General features: G+C 34.4%; 2 protein-coding genes across 2 annotated transcripts; both read left to right on the top strand.

The window, feature by feature from the left end:
• The first annotated feature begins 3,884 nt into the window (after positions 1 to 3,884).
• On the top strand, positions 3,885 to 10,443 carry LOC149417155 (uncharacterized). Its single transcript, XM_089640549.1, has 6 exons — positions 3,885 to 4,886; positions 5,727 to 6,147; positions 6,733 to 7,415; positions 8,145 to 8,326; positions 10,101 to 10,238; positions 10,344 to 10,443. Exons 1-6 carry the CDS (start codon positions 3,885 to 3,887, stop codon positions 10,441 to 10,443), a joined length of 2,526 nt encoding a protein of 841 aa, XP_089496675.1.
• Positions 10,444 to 11,356: 913 nt separating this feature from the next.
• LOC149417154 (G patch domain-containing protein 11) lies at positions 11,357 to 17,469 on the top strand. The gene is made up of 5 exons (XM_089639918.1): positions 11,357 to 11,501; positions 11,893 to 12,131; positions 12,350 to 12,597; positions 13,739 to 13,843; positions 17,187 to 17,469. The coding sequence occupies exons 1-5, from the start codon at positions 11,452 to 11,454 to the stop codon at positions 17,319 to 17,321; spliced, it is 777 nt and encodes a 258-aa protein (XP_089496044.1). The 5' UTR covers positions 11,357 to 11,451; the 3' UTR covers positions 17,322 to 17,469.
• The last annotated feature ends 1,554 nt before the right edge of the window (positions 17,470 to 19,023 follow it).

Here is a 19,023-nt window from a genome sequence, read left to right as displayed (position 1 = left end):
GATGATAGTGATTTTACTATTTGGAAATTTAAACGACAGTTATTCAATATCCTCGAAATGACTTTTGTATACACTTATATCTGATGATGGCGGAATATAAACACTGCCTATGATATTTTTTTGATTTTTGCCGTTTAGTAAAATGTAAACTTGCTCCACATTAGAATTTTTGGTTTTCAGAAGTTTTGAAGGATGTATCTTGTTGACAGCTATCATGACGCCACCGCCTCTAGATTTAGCGCTGGTTTGTTGACTTCTGTCAGACCGGTAAATATGATGGTGGGGTAGACCAAGCTCAGCAGAGTTGATGGATGGTTCCAGCCAGGTTTCCGTAAGAATGAGGATGTCATGTGGCAGTGTTGGGGCATGTATTTTAAAGTCCTTAAGTTTAGTTTTCATGCCTCTGACATTTTGGTAATAGCACTTCAGTTTGTTTACATTGTGTCGTTTTTTGGAAGGGTTGTAACAATAGTTGGTTTGGAGTTTATGTACTTTATGGTAAGGTTTGGTTCACCATTCTCTTGACGGAACAATAACTGCTTTCTAAGCTCCACCAATTGATTCCTTTGGAGGATGGTTAAGTCATTACTTGCTTTGATTCCGTCTTTAAATTTGGTGCTATTACGTAGGAGAGTTCTCGGTGCGATATTGTTTGTAAATTCCAATTTAATTGGACGATTTTTGTTGGCAATTTTCTTGGCACCCAGTCGGAATACTTTGACGTTGATTAGATCTAATGACGGGTCGATAGCTTTTATAGCCGAAGAAACTTTGTCTCTATCTTCCGTAATGATGACTGCCTTTTCATCAGACAAGCTCTCGGGAACGTTATATAATATGACGTTGTTAGATCTGATGGCCATTTCGGTGACAATATCACCCATATTAATGTCAATCGGGTTGGTCCTGCTGAGTTGCGTATTATTTTTCATTGAATTTAATTCTCCTTGCATTACTCCAAAATCGACTACCAATTCTGCAATCGTAGCCATAAGTTCGGTTGTTTTTGGTATTATTTTTACGATATTTTCCTTAGAGAATTTATTGCTAGGCTCATGAACGATTGAGATCAATCCACTGATTATCGCATTTACTTTGGTAATGTACTGTGAAGCTTTATCACTCAGAGCCATTGTTATTTTTTTTTTTTTTTTTAAACAGTTGTGAACCCCTGGATTTTTTGTAGGGCGTGTAAGTACTACCGCTGGCGGCGCGGGCGGTGTAGGTGCGGGCGCGGGGGGCTTATAACAACTGTCACTTGATTACACTAATCCTTGTTCTATACACTTTTAATGCACTATATACTTTTCTGACAATTAGTAAACTTTAAGCCAGTGTTAATTTAATATAATTAGGTGAAACACTTTGAATTTAATACTTTTTATGACTGCTTTAGATGATTTTGTTAGGATAAAAATAATGCGTGTGCACTCTCCGTATTGTTGTTGTTGTATATATCAATAACTCGGGAAAAGACAACACTAGTGCACCGACACAATTCGATATACTACGCTACATCACTTTGCTGTATATTTATTTGTCGAAATAGAAGTTAAATAAATAAAATAACAATATACATTACAGGTTATTGAAGAATTATAATATTATGCTAGTTACCCAAAAGTTATTTTTTTAAAAATTATCCATTTGAGTGTTTGGTATCCATATTGGCAATACGGAACGAAATCACCTCGGAGTCGGTCTGGCCGTAACGGATGTTTTTTTTACAGATATTATTTTACGTAAACATATGAAATTAAAGTAAGAATATCGGAATACTTCGATAAAACATCGATTACTCGGGACAACACAACACTAGAATATCGAATATCGATTTATGACTACGTGACATCACTTCGCACAAATACATACGTATTTATCTAAACCCTGTCCCCCGACCCTTACCTCCCGAATACTGAGCGAAAGGGACACATGCAGCTCGGGCTACAAATACCTAAATAAAATCTTCAAAATCGAGGTTTTGTATTCCCCATTTTTCTCCTCCAAAAGTTAACCGATTTTCAATTTTTTTTTACCAACTACATAAGAAGAAACTATTCTATGTCGGACCGTTTTGCTTTTTTTCAAAATATATTGTCTAGTTTGTAGACTGAACGTCTTTTGACTGCGTTTAAATCAGGCAATTTTATTGATTTTTGGAAGGTTCTATAAGAAGCAATTTATCAAAAAAAAACAAAACGTACCGACACGCAAATCGCCAATATCTATTTTATGTTAAAAAATATTTGCTCTAGGGTTAAAATCCAGAAAGATAAATGGGGACTACGTTTGTATGGAAAAATCAGCGCCCGGTTACGTCTTAATTTCTTCAGTAACCCATGGGTGCCTAAGATTATTTTCAAATGATATTTCTTTCTTCGAGGACGAATAAATATTATCAAATATATTTTTCAAAGTATAGTACAGTTCTGAGGGACATTCAGTTTGTAATAGTTTTCCCCAATTTACTAGCTTTAATTTAGAATATACCAATTTACTATCAATGATTTCCCTTTCAGGTAAGTATAGACTATGGCATCTCAATTGGGATGTGTTTTAAGTCTAATAAGAAGGTGGAGTGAATGGACCTGACTATTCAGATCTGGTTCCGGTTCAAGTTGGTGGAAGTTTTAATGGTTCAGTAAAAAAAAATCAAAAATGAAATTTTCGCGTTCATTTGGATTTTCTTATTCGATTTTTTCAATATTATCGTACCTACCTGACTGAAGAAACTTTAAAAAATAATTGTTGAAGATTCTTTTGGAAAATTGTATAATTCCTTTTTTGAAAATACATTTATGGTTTATAATTATTTTTTAATAGGTAGGCATTTGAGTACTTAGATAAAAATCTTATGATTTAAAAGAAATTTTGATTTTGATTTAATAAATAATATAAAATCAGAAATATCGTTTTCTGGAGACGAGATTTAAATACTGTTCGACTACTATTTAAATTGATTAATTCTGAAAAAGCGATATTAAATTAAATTAAATTTCTTCTTCTTCTTCTTCAATGGCGCTACAGCCCATTTCGAGCCTTGACCTCCTTTAACATGAGCCTCCACCGCCCTCTGTCCTCGGCCGTCGTCTTCCAATCTGCAACATGGAGTAGTCCTCTGGCATCTTTCCTGACATCGTCCTCCCATCTCAGCCTAGGTCTGCCCGCCTTTCGTTTGCCTCCCGGGTGTCCTGTTAGAACCTTCTTTGGTACACGTGTGCTTGGCATTCGGTGCACATGTCCGGCCCATCTTAGTCATTGGAGCCGTAAATGAGTAGAGAGTCTGGGAGCTTGGTAGATTAAATTTACTGGCGCAAACTGGGATTCGAAACTGTGACCTCCGGATTGCTAGTCGAGAACCCTACACCTCGACCATGGAAGGCCTAGCGGAAGTATATTTGAAGAAAAAATATTTTAAAACCGGTTTTTAGCTTGATCAGTATCCATTAATAATATTCTAGTTACTGAACATGCAAGATATTTGTGATATTTAGCTTCTATTACACTGTTCTGAATAATGTTTTTCGATCACATTCTGAGATGACTTGGGTGCTTTCTAGGCTAACGTAAGGATAAAAGTGGAAATTTTATCTTATTTTATTTTATGCAGAATCTTCACTGGCTCATGCTACATGTAATTTTTTATATAAAATATTTATAACTGTTTGTTTCCCCAATCAACTAAAACCAAATGAAATAATAAATAATTTACTTGAGGTTTTTATAAACTTTCTTGCATAGGAACCTTTACTAGTTTGAAAGAGGTGGATAAAAAGCCTAATTGTATTTGAAATAATTCTCTTTGACACTTCTAAGCTGAATTGCTTTGTTTCTTTTAGTTTGAATGCCAATGATAATAAATATTTTTTTAATATTATCACATAATGTCAAAAAAGGGTTCAGCGAAGGAAACCTCTTCCAAATCCCCAGCAGTAGACGACCAAACGTGGAGAAGAGTGTTAACAGAAACTCCCATTGTTACAGAAGACTGGAGATGCCAGGTCAGTATACTGGTGGAGTCCGAGCCCAGAGACACAGCCTATTTGGAAATGTTTACCGAAGCTGCCAAAAACGAAGACCGAATGGCTATAAAAACCATTACACTGGAAGAAACTATCATCATGGTAAAGCAAATAGGCTCAGGAAAAGAAATTACACCTGAGGAAAAAGTATTCGAAATAGCAAACAATTTTATGAAGCAAGGTAATCCAATACCTGAAGATATCCTAGCTATGTTGATCAAGCACCAAATACTCAAGCTTAAAACTGATGACCTCAACATCAAGAACGATCAAAAGGAATTGAGTGATGGTTTGAAAAATGAGTCAATGATGATGATGGGAAAACAACCAGATAAAGGTACCAAACCCAGCGAACTTGATAAAAAGTTTCATACTGACCTCAGAGAGCTCGGTGAGGAATGGAAGGATAAAGTCTACATTGAAGACTTTCCTAAAGATGGACCAGAGTTGTATATCGCCTTAATTGGTTTTAGAAAATGTGGTCTAATATACCAACTTCTAAAACTCAATGTTCCTTTAGTAGCGGTAGTTAAGATCGAGACCGACTCAGACCCGCTGGTTAATGATATGGATCGGGAAAAACTGAGCCTATCTAATAGTAGTTCATCTCACAGTAAAGTTTCTAAATTCAGTCCAGAAATCGCAATTTTCTGGGAAGATCTCGATTTGGCAAAGGGGGCAGAGACTGCACTTTTGTACAAAGGTGTGGCGTTCATATCTTTTGAACCTCCATATAAAGAAATCCACCCAGAAGGAAAAAGTGAAAACGAAATCGTATATGATGAAATGTCATTTTTATTGTACGACATCCAAGACTTGACTCGACAACACTCCCATTATATAGAAACTATGACAATCATTGGTGTACACGAAAGTGCTACAAAAATATGTATAGAAGATATGACTGTTTATACAAATATGATGAAATCCGTACCCTTGGAATGCACATCAGTTGCATTTATATTACATGGTCTGGTTGCGCAAGTTGCAAGTATAATTGATCCAAATGATAATAATGAAAAATTGCAACAGTGTGATGGCGACTCCCCACCAAGTCCGGTAATTGGTAATGAAAACATTACAGGAAAGGCTAAACGTAAGATAAATAACATTTTCCAACACAAAAAAATAACTGATAAAATTTGCGAACCACATAGTCAGAAATACGATGTAAAAATTATTCCTTGGGGTGATTTCATCACGCTAGAATGTCACTTTAGTGATCATGGAATGATAGATTTACAAAATATAATTCTACCAACACTTTCTTCTTTACCAATTCCAAAACTATGGGAACATTTGCCATCAGAAGAGGACCATGAGACACATTTTAAATTGATATTATTCCACGAGTGTATGAAAGAACATAACATTTCGTTAGAAAGTGCTGCCCGTATTCTCAATTTGATGTGTTGTAAGAAACTATGCGAAGAAAAATTTTTCTACGACTACCAACTATATTACAAATCTTTACGTAAAAGAATAAACAAACTACGGTCTGTGATCAGTCCGATACCCTCCGATACTTTATTGAAATCAAAGTCGTTCACTTACGGAGAAAATCCTAACGTTAACTTTGTCGATTGTTCACTTCGCAGCGTAATTAGATTTGCATCGACCATAAAGTATCCAAAATTGAGAACTAGCGATGATTATGATGACGTGATTGACATTTTAGAAAGTACCTGTCCATTATTTGAACAGGAATTAAATGAAGATAATTTTGAAATAAATGACTACGACTCTTTTGAGGAACTTACATATGGAAGTACTCTACAAGCACTAAATAAAGCCTACTTTGATTTTAATACGAGCAATATCAAATACTGCCCAGTTACAGACAAAATCGTTATTACGTTCTTTAACAAAGTTCGGAACGGCATGAATGAGTTTATTTGGCAAAGGTACATTCCCAGTCCTGTGTGTTTGAGAGACTTTTTTGACTACGTTTTTCAAGAAGAGTATAATTGGATCGTCACTGAGGAAAATATTCATGATTCCCGTTCATTAGGAATTAAACTAGATGCTACCAGCAAAGTTGATCTAGAAAATTCCATGTCTGGGAAAAATGATTCTATTGATTATGATAAAGAGATGCTTTTAAAGGATTCCTTGAAAGATTCAGGTTTGTTTTATCCGGGAGTGCTTCAAGAAGTTTGTGATATATCACCAGGTAATAATGATAAAGAAAAAGATATTCTATCTTTAACAGCATCAAATGACATTCCAGAGATGAAAAGATTATCTGACATCAAAGAGAAAGAACCTTTCAAATTCGTAGGGTATGATCTTGGGGAGGATTGTGTGCTGACTACCGGGAAGTCCAGGTCATTTCTTTCTAAAGACGGCACCGCGATTTATTTTGATACCTATAACAATTTTGGTAACAGCTCTTACACAAGCACCCGCCTTACAACTTCAAATTATGACTTGTATATTCACAGTTCTTTTAACTCGATGACTAAAAAGATTTCGGACGTTAAAAGTTTAAGATTTGCTTTAAAATGTGGGATGAACTTAATTTTCAAAAAAGGTCTAGAATCTTCTCTTGACTTGGGTAGTTCTGATGAAACTTTGTATCAGCCCTATCACTATTTAAAATTTTCTTGGCCAAATGGACTGTTTATTGAGCCTATTTGGAGTCAAAACAACACATTGCCCATATACATAAAACAAACCTTAATTAATGAAAAGAACAAAACGTCAATAGTATTCGAAGAGCTCTACAGATGTTACTCACTTAATGGCGAAATTCTTATTTATAAAATCAATGGAGACGTACAGGTTCTTTACCCAGATAGTTCAATTTATGTTTTCTTAGAATCCGGTGATGAATTCACTTCGGATACAAGAAAACAATTTAAAACATCGGTCGACGAATTCCTGAATGCCGATGATTTATCCAGTGAATCGTTGAACGCCCAAACCTCAACGTCAAACCAAAGCAAGGCATCAGAAAAACTCCCTGGAAATTTTATGAATTACGACGTAACGCTGTCTGATGGAACGTATTTTAAAATAAGGAATGGAGAAGCAGTTTACGAAGATAAACTATTGGTCAGAACAGCGACGGATTTTCTCATGGGTGAAGTGTATAGTCGGCGATTGGATGGTACCAACACATTACTCAATAAAGAAGGTGTTCAAACAACATCATTCAGCGATGGATCAAAAATAAGTAGCTACTATATTCTTGAGACAGAATTTCCCTATACCAACATTAATTCGGTCAGTCAAATAAAAACGGGCGACAGTGTAACTAAAATCGATGAGCGTGAATTAGAAAAATTTGAAGAAAATTCTTCATCAGAATCTGATGATTCTATAAACTTCATGGATGAAGCTCTAGTCGTCAGCTTAGTCTATGTCATGGAACACCCTAATTACGCGACTGTGATAGTTAACAATTCAACTCGTTCAATTCAGATCAATTTACCACGGAACATTGTCGTTCAAATAGAAGAAAATGGAATTTATAAATTAGATTTTGAAAATTTATCCACAGCGATGCTTATTAATGATGAGCTGATTATAAAAGATACAAAATGTTTCGATTGCAACACACAGACCACCACAAATATAAATCTCGTGTACTCTCAAGAAGTCAGAGAAAATCTACTGACCTGCGAAGACGGTTTCAACAAAATATTTACTTTGAATTACTCTGGAGACTGTTTTCTGCTCAATAAATCAGAACCAAGTTGTACCTGTTGGAAGGACTCCACGTGTGATATTAATTGCTGTGGTAGATCTTTGAACCGAAAGGACAGGAGATTTTTCGTGTTAAACAGGTATTGTGTAGAAATAGTACATGCACCTGTAATGTTTTTTTTGTATGAGAGATGATATTTGTTGAAATTTTAAGTGCATATATTTTCAGAGATCTGACTGGTGAAGAATATATTCACAAAGAAACAAGGAACATTTTCAATACAAGCTTGAAAGATGTTAAATGGTCATCTGTGAAAACAGGCCACGATATTTTCAATCCCGATATCACATACGAAACATCGATATTTCCAGCTTCCCCATCGATGTCTCAAGTATTTAATTATTATTTTATCAATGTTACCTATAAGGCTACTTGGCGACATTATTTGATTTTTTGGTTTTTACCCTTAGTCCTGGAATATGAAGCCGCTAATCATCGACGTAAAGCCAAAACGTCTCACATTCGATGATCTCAAAGAAAATTCAGACAAGGGAATATATCCGTGGATGCGACCTTTCCCAAGACCAACGTTTTATGGTGATGGAGACAAACAAGTGGCTCAACCGCCCCCACCAAAAGCTATGATACTAAGGTAAATCACCAACTACAACCTACAACCTGCAGCCTGCAGCCATGAAACACTACATTTTATGCTGCTCATGAAATTGTATTGAAATCAAAGATCGCCTTTTTATGTGAATACCACACAAAAAACTGCTCCCAACCGTCTGGAGCGAGTGAAACTATGGCATCTCAATTGGGGTATGTTGTCAGGCTTAAGGTAGTGGGGAGAGGAAGGAGATAGGGAAGAAGAAGGTGAGGGAGTACCTGGCTATTCATATCTGGCCACCAAACAAGGCTAAAGCCATTTCAAGCAACTTTTCAATACTGAATAGTGGTCTTACACCAGGGCGATACTGAAATTATCTTCCACTCTGGAACGTGCCGCAAGTACTATATATTATTTTCAAAGAATATTTTTTTAATTTAATCTTATAAAATTTACTTGCGCACGCCGTTTCTGAACCCACGACATTCGGCTTGCTAGTCAAGAGCCTTACTCTTAGACTACGGGGGCCGTCTAATGAATCTTTAATAAATAATATCGATGAGAGTTATGTAGGTACTGATATTATCTTATCCACGTGGATAATATAATATATTAAAAAACCATTCAAAGTAAATTTGTAATAATCTTTTTTTTGCAACAACTCTTCTTTTGAAGGCTATATCCATCAATGTAATATATCACTGAAGAAGATATTATCTAAATAAAACATGAAGCAGAACAAGACACAGAAAAATTAAAATTGAATTATCTTCTATTTTATGTCCGGGTTAAATCTTCCCCGTAAGAAAAACTTAACCCTTCCACTCACTTTACCACAAATGATCATCTAGTCAATCAACATTATGCAAGTGCATTATATAAGCAAAATAAATACAAAACAATACAAGAACAACACGTCCACTCACCATAGATCAAATGGGAAAATAATTCACCGACTCCAGATATTTTCATATCAGAGGGTTAGGCTCAGTAGAACTCCTAACAGGGCCTATAAATCCTAATGATCCCTCAACATATATATTTAAAAAATATTTATACATCATATTTTTATTATTGTATAATATTTTATTATTTTACAAAGTTATTATTATTGTATGTAGTAACTTATTGATGTTTTTTCAACAGAATTTTGAGAAAATTCATTCCAGAAGACTGGGACATCTCCAAAAACATGGAAAGTGTGACTGAAAAATATATTTGCCTCATGAAAACAGAAAAAAGAGCAAATAGGCACTCTATTCCTTTAGTAGTTACTAATATGAGTGCTAACAAAACTGAAGATGAGATTACGAAAATCGGTCTAGAGTAAGGAGATTATAATATTATACTTTTAATTCCTGACACGTTTACAAATTTTCAAATTTTCTTAATAATTTTCTGTAATATTATTTCCGGATTTATAAATATTATACGTAGATACTTTAACGCTTCTCTGAATTTTCAACATAATCCGTTCCAATTTTGAAAATTACACTTAAACTACAAACAAATCCTAGTTCATAGAACCAGAGTTACACTCGAACAAAACCGAAATTTTTTTTTTTTATTATTTTCGTTCTAACCTTCTTTTAAATATTATAAAAATTTAAACTCGATGGATTGTTTTCGTCGAAATCACCTGGCTTCAAATAAACGTAGTAAGAACATTCAGGGGTGTACATAAGGGGAGGGCGTTTGAACCCCTGCCCCCCCCCCCCCCCCCCCCCTTCATGTGAATGCTGTAGCTACGCCAATGCCTACATTGTAAATATTTATTTTTATTACATTCCCTTGAAATTTGTTGTTTTATTTTCAGAATGTACAACAACATCCTGCAATCATTTGATAAACAATGTGTACTCTCTACTTCAAGGAGAAGTTGGATGGTAAAACAGAACATAGAGAAATACCTTCAACAAAGGGCAAAGGAAATATTGAAGGAACAGTTTTACAGGTTTGGTTCTTTCATATTTAGATACGTTGTTTTTCTTATACATACTTTTTTCAGTTTGTATAATTAAACGGATGCAAAATAAATGACTAAATTACTTTATTTTAGGGATGCGTTGCGAACTCAGCAAGTGCCGAAATATGAATACCCCGAAATACTGGGTCCTGAATTCGGAAGCGAAGATGAAAAAAATATTATTGAACAATAATAATTCAATTTAAAAAATAAATACTTTCGATTTTTCGAGTGTTAAACTATAATAATTTTATTTAATAAGTCTAAGTTGGGTTGTTTCAGAGAATTTGAACAATTCATAAAATTTCGATGTTGATTTTCAAGTTCTGTGAAGGTTCTATTCAAGTTCTGTACAGAACCTTAATAGAACCTTCACCGAACTTAAAAATCAACTTCTAAATTTGATGAATTTTTCAAATTCTGTGAAACAACCCGTCTTAAGACCCACTTGTTTATGAAAAGAATTTCAGAAAAGGATTAGTTTAAATGACGATATTTTTAAAAGCATCAATTAGCAAGAACGTATTTTGCACTAGGACACCAAAAAACCATACAAAAAGTCGTTTATTTTGGATTGAAAAATTCATTTTTAACAGTTCAACAATAATTGAAATCTGATTTATGTAAATCAATAGTTTATTTTTAAAAAAAACGGGATAGCCAAAACCGATGGTACAGACTATAACGATCAAGGTGACAAAAAGCAAAACCTGAAAATTTAACAATGCAGAGAGAACTTTTATGAGTAAAATTTAGCATCCAATAAATTTTCTGTCCAAAAAATTCTTGGCATGGTAAACGAAATTTTTAAGTCATAAATATATGCGATTCGAAAGGACAGTGCGGCAAACTGAATTAATTTTGTGTTTGGTTTTAAATATAATATGTTTGTCTAAACCACAGCTTTATCTATTTGCTGTAGGCACCTATATAAAATGTCATAGTAAAAATCTGTATCAAATCAAATACATAACAATTCGAATTCAGTTTTTTTTAGTCGACACAAAAAGCCCCTACTTTTATTTTTGGCGGTAGCCATAAAGACGATAAAAAATACTCTAACATTTTAATTTTACTGGTGGTATCATTTTTAAATGTCAAAATATTCATGACAATAGCTCAAAATGCTTGTAAACAGATAGTTTCGATTGGCTAATAATTATTAATTCTACTTATAAGTTATATCAGCTTTTGTCTCAAAATGTCTTCCGAAGAAGAGGATTACATGTCTGAGAAATTTCTCGCCGAGTGGTACGTCTTGTCAATTATAATATTTATTCTTGCCATCATATTCATCCAGAAATGCAAAAAAATGATCGATTTAAAGAATGCACAATTATGAAACATCTCTTCGTCCTCAAATTCAAATTAAATGCACATTTTCGCATTTGAGTTGCCTACCTAATTGCAAAAAAATGGCTAATTTGGCAAAATACGAAGTCAGTATTAGTACTCAATTACTTATGAATGTGAATGAGGAAAGGAGTGTGCGCCAAGACCGAGTTGTTTGGCGATACATTCTCTTTGCCTACCCCTTTGGCAATGGCATTATGATTAGTCAGTTAGATATTAGTATGGACATATTGAAATATTTTGTTGTTGCATTTACTTGATTAATCGATCGAGTAATGAATCTCTTCAGCTTACCGGTGAATGATGCAGCTCCAGGGTTGATTCAGAACCACTCCCTCAAACGCCAGCACTTAATGCACAAGAAGACGGAGGAAAAGAGATCAAAACGGAAACAAACGGTGCCCACGAGGATATTGGAGGCCAACAGAAGAGAAGAAGGCTTGCAAGAGTCAATAGGAAGTGACAATAAAGGTTATGCTTTAATGCAGAAGATGGGCTACAAGCCTGGACAGGGAATCGGAAAAGAAAGTATGTTTAAAATTGGTTTGGTCACAAAATTGAGACCGATATATTTTTATTCTTCTGTGTCTTGTTCTATTTCACATTTCATTTACATTTATTAATATTATCTTCTTCAATGATATATTGCATTGATGGTTATAACCTTCAAAATAAGTTTAAAAAATAAAAAGTTGTTCCCCATTTTCAATCTGTTTAATCCAGTAATAATCCTATTTATTTTGTAGAAAGTGGAATTGCAGAACCTATCAGCATTACAGTGAAGACTGACAGATTTGGTTTAGGGAGGGCGACAGTATTGAAGGAAATATCGGAGTGGAAAGTCCGGAAGAGATTGGCAAGCCAGGAGCAGCGGGATAAGGAGTGTAATGTGGAGGATTTCAGGAAACGTCTGGCTGATAAAGCCCATGATAAGGAAATACAGTATGATCTCAAAAAGAGCCAAAAAATATGCAAAACTTTAGACATAGACAAAGTAAGTTTTATTTTACTAGTTGGGTCATAAAACCTCTGTCCTAAAATTGATTGATTTCATCCCCTCACACAACGTGTAACATCCAGAGATGTGCAAAATGGGTACCCAAAACCATTTGAAATGCAAAATGGAAATGGGTCAAAATTTTTCCATTTGAAAATGCAAAATGCAAAATGGTTTTTAGAAAAGCATTTAAAATGCAAAATGCAAAATACCTATTTTCAAAATGCATTGAAAATGCAAAATGGTTTCTCAGGTCAAACAATTAAAATAATTATAGAATTTTTAAACAGTTTTGTCATTTAATAATGGACATCAATGTAGAACAAACATATTACATGATATTAAATCAAAAAATGCAACGACTACGGATTATGAACCACAAAAATATGCGCGGGACAAATGTTGCCAACATAAAAACATAGAAACTGCTATCTAACATTTAATATTACAGCGTCATGGCCCCATGTTCAATATTTGAATCAGTATTTTTTGTAATGGTATCACTCGATTGCCAGGGCTCCTACCAGGGAGCAACTTGAAACATGTAAATTATCTGTCATAGCGAGGTTGAGGACCGACTGATATTTGTGGCTTATCAAAAAAAGATGAGTGGAGATAGTAGGAAGAATGTTGCAAAAAAGCATTTAAAATGGAAAATGCATTGAGAAAAGCATTTAAAATGCAAAATGCAAAATGGTTTTTAGAAAAGCATTTAAAATGCAAAATGGAAAATACCCATTTTGCATTTCCATTTGAAATGGATTTATTTGAAATAAAGCACATATCTGGTAACATCACATGCCCGAAGAGCATATTTGGAATAAAAAAATGTATGTAGACGTGTACTGATGATTTTTATGTCAAAGTCTTTTAGGCGTTCAAATAAATAAATGCCTTGCAGATCAAATTTTTTCCGTATTTTGACAACTATTTAAAGTCAACATTGTACGAGTCTAGCAGGGCAAAATCAGGCTATTAAAAATTTGCATTATTAATGGAAAAATTTGTTTCACATAAATTAAATTCTTTGATAAAAAAAGTGCTTGATTTTTATGGGTTGATGTTCTAAACTTTTCTTAATATTATACTATTTTTTCCTTTGTGCCTTCATATAACCCAGAGTACTGTATTTCTGTAGGATATAAAAGAGCCTGATGAACTTTGGTTCTGGCCGGAAGCTGAAGTGGTTCCCGAAGATGGGGAGGAAGAACTGGAAGTCAAATTAGAAGAGATTGAATTTGAGGTAAGAATTAAACGCAGTATTTTATTTGTAGTAAGGTACACTATCTTTGTTTTTAGTAGCACCAAATACCCTAGAACATTAATAATACATCCAGTAAAATATTGGCACTATTTACTTACATTGACTGGCAACTCTGGCCGCTAGAGGCGCGTGTGTGAGCATGGCGTAATCATGCATAAAATGTTAGAAAGTAAACCAAACCATCACAACTCGTGCTGCTAGGAGGCGCTAGTGTAGCATACTGCTGTCAGAGTGTATTGGAAATTTCAGAAGTTGAAGGTATTATAACTATTCTAACGGTATTTGTTATCACCAAAGATATGAGGAGATAGCTGTCAAGTTTTTTTACAATGGAAACGTATGTCGCCGACTTTGTTAACCAATATTACTGCACGCCTTCGCTTACGCTAAAGTGTCCGCCCCTTCCAAACACACATAAAATGTCTTAATTTCAAAATGAAACAAACACTTAGTTTTAAACCACTTTATTTTGAGGTATATTTACTTTATTGTAAGGAAACAACTTGCTCCAACCTAACCCATAACCCCCACCCTTCCTTTGGTCCTCCCCCTACCCCTCCCCCTCAATTAACCAGTCACTGATGTTCTCTCCCTCTACTACATACTTTCTCTTTCTTTTATGTTTACCTTATACCTTGCTCTGTATTATAATTTAGTATTATATTTTATTGTCCTGAAGAAGATTGAGTCCAATCGAAACCGGTCGACGAATATACCTCAAAATAAAGTGGTTTAAAACTAAGTGTTTGTTTCATTTTGTATAATGTCAAGCCACAAAGTGTTTGCTTTCTTCGATAATTGTCTTAATTTCATTGGCACTAACACTAGAACATAATCTCGTGCTTACACGCCCTGAAAACTTGTGCGATTAGCAATACTTCCAAATGACAATGCCTAGTGATGCATTGTGCAAGACACAAACCGTTATAAAATTGATATTTCATTCAAGTTTAGTGTGATCTGGACTCTGGACGCTGTTCATTCCAGAATGAATGCAACAATACCCATTTTAAATAACTGTGACTTAAGATTAATTTTCCCACCATTTTTAATGTTAACTCTAATGTTGTTTCTCACATCTGAAATGTAAAATCCCAAATAAAGATATAACAGCCTTATAGGAATTTATTTTTGGGGTATTATGCCATTCTATTATTATGTATTTTTATTTAAAAGGTATATACCCCGAGTATGGGGAGTCAGTCAGTCAGTCGTGTAGAGTCAGTCATCGAGAGGCAGTCTTAACGGCCAGTCTCGAAAAATAGTCTAGGACAGTCGTCTGTCACAAGTGGTAGAGAGTAGTAAGGGAACTTATACCCCTGTCTATCAGAGGTGGTAGGTAGTGGAATTCCACTACTGATTAAGGGAGATTAGACTCAATCTGGCACCTACCAGTAAACTTCAGCCGCGGCTGATAGTCAGTAATATTTGTAATTATATTGTAGAAAAATAAAACTGATGTCCTGAAAAGAAGAAAGTGTTTTCCTGCCTACCATAGGGTGATCTTGTACCAAGATAGTAGAAACACACGCGTTTAGCTTAACAACCTATGTAGCTTGTTTCATACCTACAATTAGGTAACTAAATTTCTTCCATGCAGTTTTTTTAAACATTTTTTTGACATTTTAAATAAATGAAATGAAAATACTTGGTTTTAAGTCACTTTTTTGATAAATTGTATTGTCTACCAGTTTCGGTACCTCCGTACCATCATCAGGACAGTTATAAAAATTTTAATCATGAGACAAAAGGAGAAATGAGACCTGGGAATACACATTGTGGAACCAGAAGACTTAGCCACATATCCAATAACAACCCTGGTGAACTTTGTAAAAGGGACCGGGTGACTGTTAAAGGAATGAGGTAAAAAGGGAGATAGCACAATGGGCCTATGGCCTAAGTGCTCACGGGAACTATTTGTAAACCGTCTCCGTTCTATAAAAAAAATACCTACTCGTATTTTGAAAATATACTGCACTTTTGCGAATATATTGATAGTAGAGGCAGGTAAGTAGGTACATACGACTTTTAAAAAACCTAGTTTGGATATAACGATTAACGGCTATAAGAAGCAAATTTAGTCGGTCCCCTCGTGCTCGTTATAACCAAGTTTGACTGTTATTGTTTCAAATCATTTTACTCTAATGAACATAACTTTTTATTGTCGTATAGTAATAATTTAATGAAAAATAAAAGAGTACTCTTAATTTTTTACGAATTATGTTATTTTTATGCATCCACACATTCAAAATGCTGTATTTCAAAACTTTTTTGTGTCATTTAACATGGTCTACACCCGAGCAGCTCATTTGGAAAATTATATGTTTATTTCTGACAATAAAATTTATTAAATAGTTTATTTCATCACCTTTCAAAACAATTTTTACATAGTTTTCGGATACGTTAAGAAATCTTCCATTTATTTCGATTCTGTTGCAAAGCGGAAATACAATTCTCCGACCTTCTGACAGAGAGTTCAAGAAATATAATGGTCAATATGCCAGAGGCGTGAGGGGTTAATCTGATCAGTAATATTCCAATATTCTATGATCTATTTCGTAGATTCTATTAAATAGATTAGGTGGGATCCAAGCTTAAGCCCTGTTAACGTATTTAAAAAATTCAATTTAAATAATTGTCTGGTAAATAATACAGGGTGTATCGGCACTAACCCGACAAACTTTAACCAGCTATTCCTTAGCACATTTGGAGTAAAAAATGTTATGGGCACTTTGCTGTCCGGTAGCATTTTTTTTTCAATTAATAACAAAACAAAATAAAATTTCCACACTACATCACTGTCATTGGCATTGCGTTTCGTGTTCAACAGCTGTTATAAGCAAGTATGTCAAAAAGCGTCTTCGCTCTTTCGCACACACTAAATAATAATAGTTAAAAATGAGACGAATGGTGCCGTGCCATTTCGTTGTGATTGTAAAAGTGCGCCAATATAGGTACACACGTGCATTATTCAACGGAATTCGAATAAAATATTTGCCAGATGGGTTTTCAAACTTTGACAAACGATAAAACAGTGGTGACATGTGGTGAAAATATGAATAATAATTTTTTTATGAAAAAAAAACGTTACCGGACGGCAAAGTGCACATAAGATTTTTTACTCCAAATATGCTAAGGAATAGCTGGTTAAAGTTTGTCGGGTACGTGCCGATACACCGTGTATATGTTACAGGCAAGTACTTTGTCACTTATCCGAAAAGATTATTTTTGTTTTTCTCAACATATCTATGAGTTTTATGAGTTGAAAAGTTTGTACACTTAAAAGAAATGATAATTATTTAGTAATACTGTTATTTTGCAGCCTCCAGAGAAGCTGAAGTTACTGACCAGCTACCTGAGGGAGTGTCACCTTTACTGCATCTGGTGCGGGACACTCTTCCAGGACCCCGAGGACCTGGCCGCAAGCTGCCCCGGCCCTTCCAAGGACTTCCATTGATCTCAATTGCTGTCATTACCTTGATAAATTTAATGGTCTGATAAAAATAGAAATAATTTCTGTAATGTATAAAATATCTTTGTACTTAGGCATCTCCAATACATTCATACTAATGTTTTGTATTATTACCTTCTAAAAATATAAAGTCCAAAGCAACTGAACTGTTTTGACTCTCATTATTTGGGCATTTTCACAAAGGTTTGTACATTGCGTTTTTTTTATGTCCCACCATTTTGATTGGTTCTCTCAGTATAGGAAAGTTATATATTTTTAACAGGCAAATTATTTTACTTTACCTAATAAGTCAACTATCGAATCCGTATATATATTTTTGTCAGTTATTCAGTATTTTAAAAAGTCTGATTTAGTTATTTAATTTTAGAATGCTTCGAGTAAACTACGAAATCAGTTGTATATTGACCGCCGAAGATCGCACATTGAGATGACCAGATCCTGCACCGAAAAGTTAGATAAAGTATGATAACGGTTTTTTCTGTGCAGGGTCTTAATGTTCGTTTCTAATCGGGTTGCGAAGTAAAGTGAAAATGAGTGAGGTGAGTAAATTGTAACTGTAAAACTATCTGACTGTGAAATTTTGTTTACCCGATTTGGGAGTTTTTTACGCAGTCAGCAATTTGCAAAAATAATTGTAAAAAAGACTACTTATTCATAAGCAGATTTTATTTTCGAAGTCTAGATCTGATATGATACTGATATAGGACAATATGAGCAGAGATGAGCAAAATGGGTACCCAAAACCATTTGAAATGCAAAATGGAAATGGGTCAAAACTTTTCCATTTTAAAATGCAAAATGGTTTTTAGAAAAGCATTTCAAATGCAAAATGCAAAATACCTATTTTCAAAATGTATTGAAAATGCAAAATGGTTTCTCAGGTCAAACAATCAAAATAATTATAGAATTTTTAAACAATTTTGTTATTTAATAATGGACATCAATGTAGAACAAACATATTACATGATGGTAAATCCAAAAACACCACGACTACAGATTATGAAAACACAAAAAATTTGCGCGGGACTAATGTTGCCAACGTAAAAACATAGAAACTATCTAACATTTAATATTACAGCGTCATGGCCCCATGTTCAGTATTTTTTGTAATGGTATCACTCAATTGCCAGGGCTCCTACCAGGGCCAGCAACTTGACAAATGTAAATTATCTCTCATAGCGAGGTTGGGGACCGACTGATATTTGGGGCTTATGAAAAAAAGATGAGTGGAGATAGTAGGAAGAATTGTTTATTATTTATTGGACAATTTGTATAGTGCCGCTTTTGTGAGATATCACCTCAGGGGCGCTTTACAGTTGATGCAGGTATTACAAAAAATATAAATATTACAAAAATAAAATACGGCGCTATAATACGCTAAGAATGTTCCAAAAAAGCATTTAAAATGGAAAATGCATTGAGAAAAGCATTTAAAATGCAAAATGGAAAATACCCATTTGCATTTTGCATTTCCATTTGAAATGGATTTATTTGAAATAAAGCACATCTCTGAATATGAGTTGCCTATATTCAGATTCATTTATTGACAGGGAGAAGGCCACGCCATCTCCCCGCTCTGCGCACTTGGATTGTTCCCCTTTCCTCTATGGGCAGTAGCCAAAGATGTTAGAATACAAGGAGATATGTTGTGAAGTATTTTTACTATGGAATTGTATGTCGCCGATTT

Source organism: Hesperophylax consimilis, chromosome 15 (assembly GCF_061612785.1).
Source record: "Hesperophylax consimilis isolate HC1 chromosome 15, BYU_Hcon_1.0, whole genome shotgun sequence".
Classification (NCBI taxonomy): Eukaryota; Metazoa; Arthropoda; class Insecta; order Trichoptera; family Limnephilidae; genus Hesperophylax; species Hesperophylax consimilis.
This window is presented reverse-complemented; position numbering and strand designations above follow the sequence as displayed.

Coding starts and splice junctions, on each gene's coding strand:
- LOC149417155 (XM_089640549.1), top strand. CDS start 3,885: ATGTCAAAAAAGGGTTCAGCGAAGGAAACCTCTTCCAAATCCCCAGCA. Junction 4,887..5,726: donor AAACTATGACAATCATTGGT/GTACACGAAAGT, acceptor TTATTTGAACAG/GAATTAAATGAAGATAATTT. Junction 8,327..10,100: donor CCAAAAGCTATGATACTAAG/GTAAATCACCAA, acceptor TTTTATTTTCAG/AATGTACAACAACATCCTGC.
- LOC149417154 (XM_089639918.1), top strand. CDS start 11,452: ATGTCTTCCGAAGAAGAGGATTACATGTCTGAGAAATTTCTCGCCGAG. Junction 12,132..12,349: donor ACAGGGAATCGGAAAAGAAA/GTATGTTTAAAA, acceptor TTTATTTTGTAG/AAAGTGGAATTGCAGAACCT. Junction 12,598..13,738: donor AAACTTTAGACATAGACAAA/GTAAGTTTTATT, acceptor GTATTTCTGTAG/GATATAAAAGAGCCTGATGA.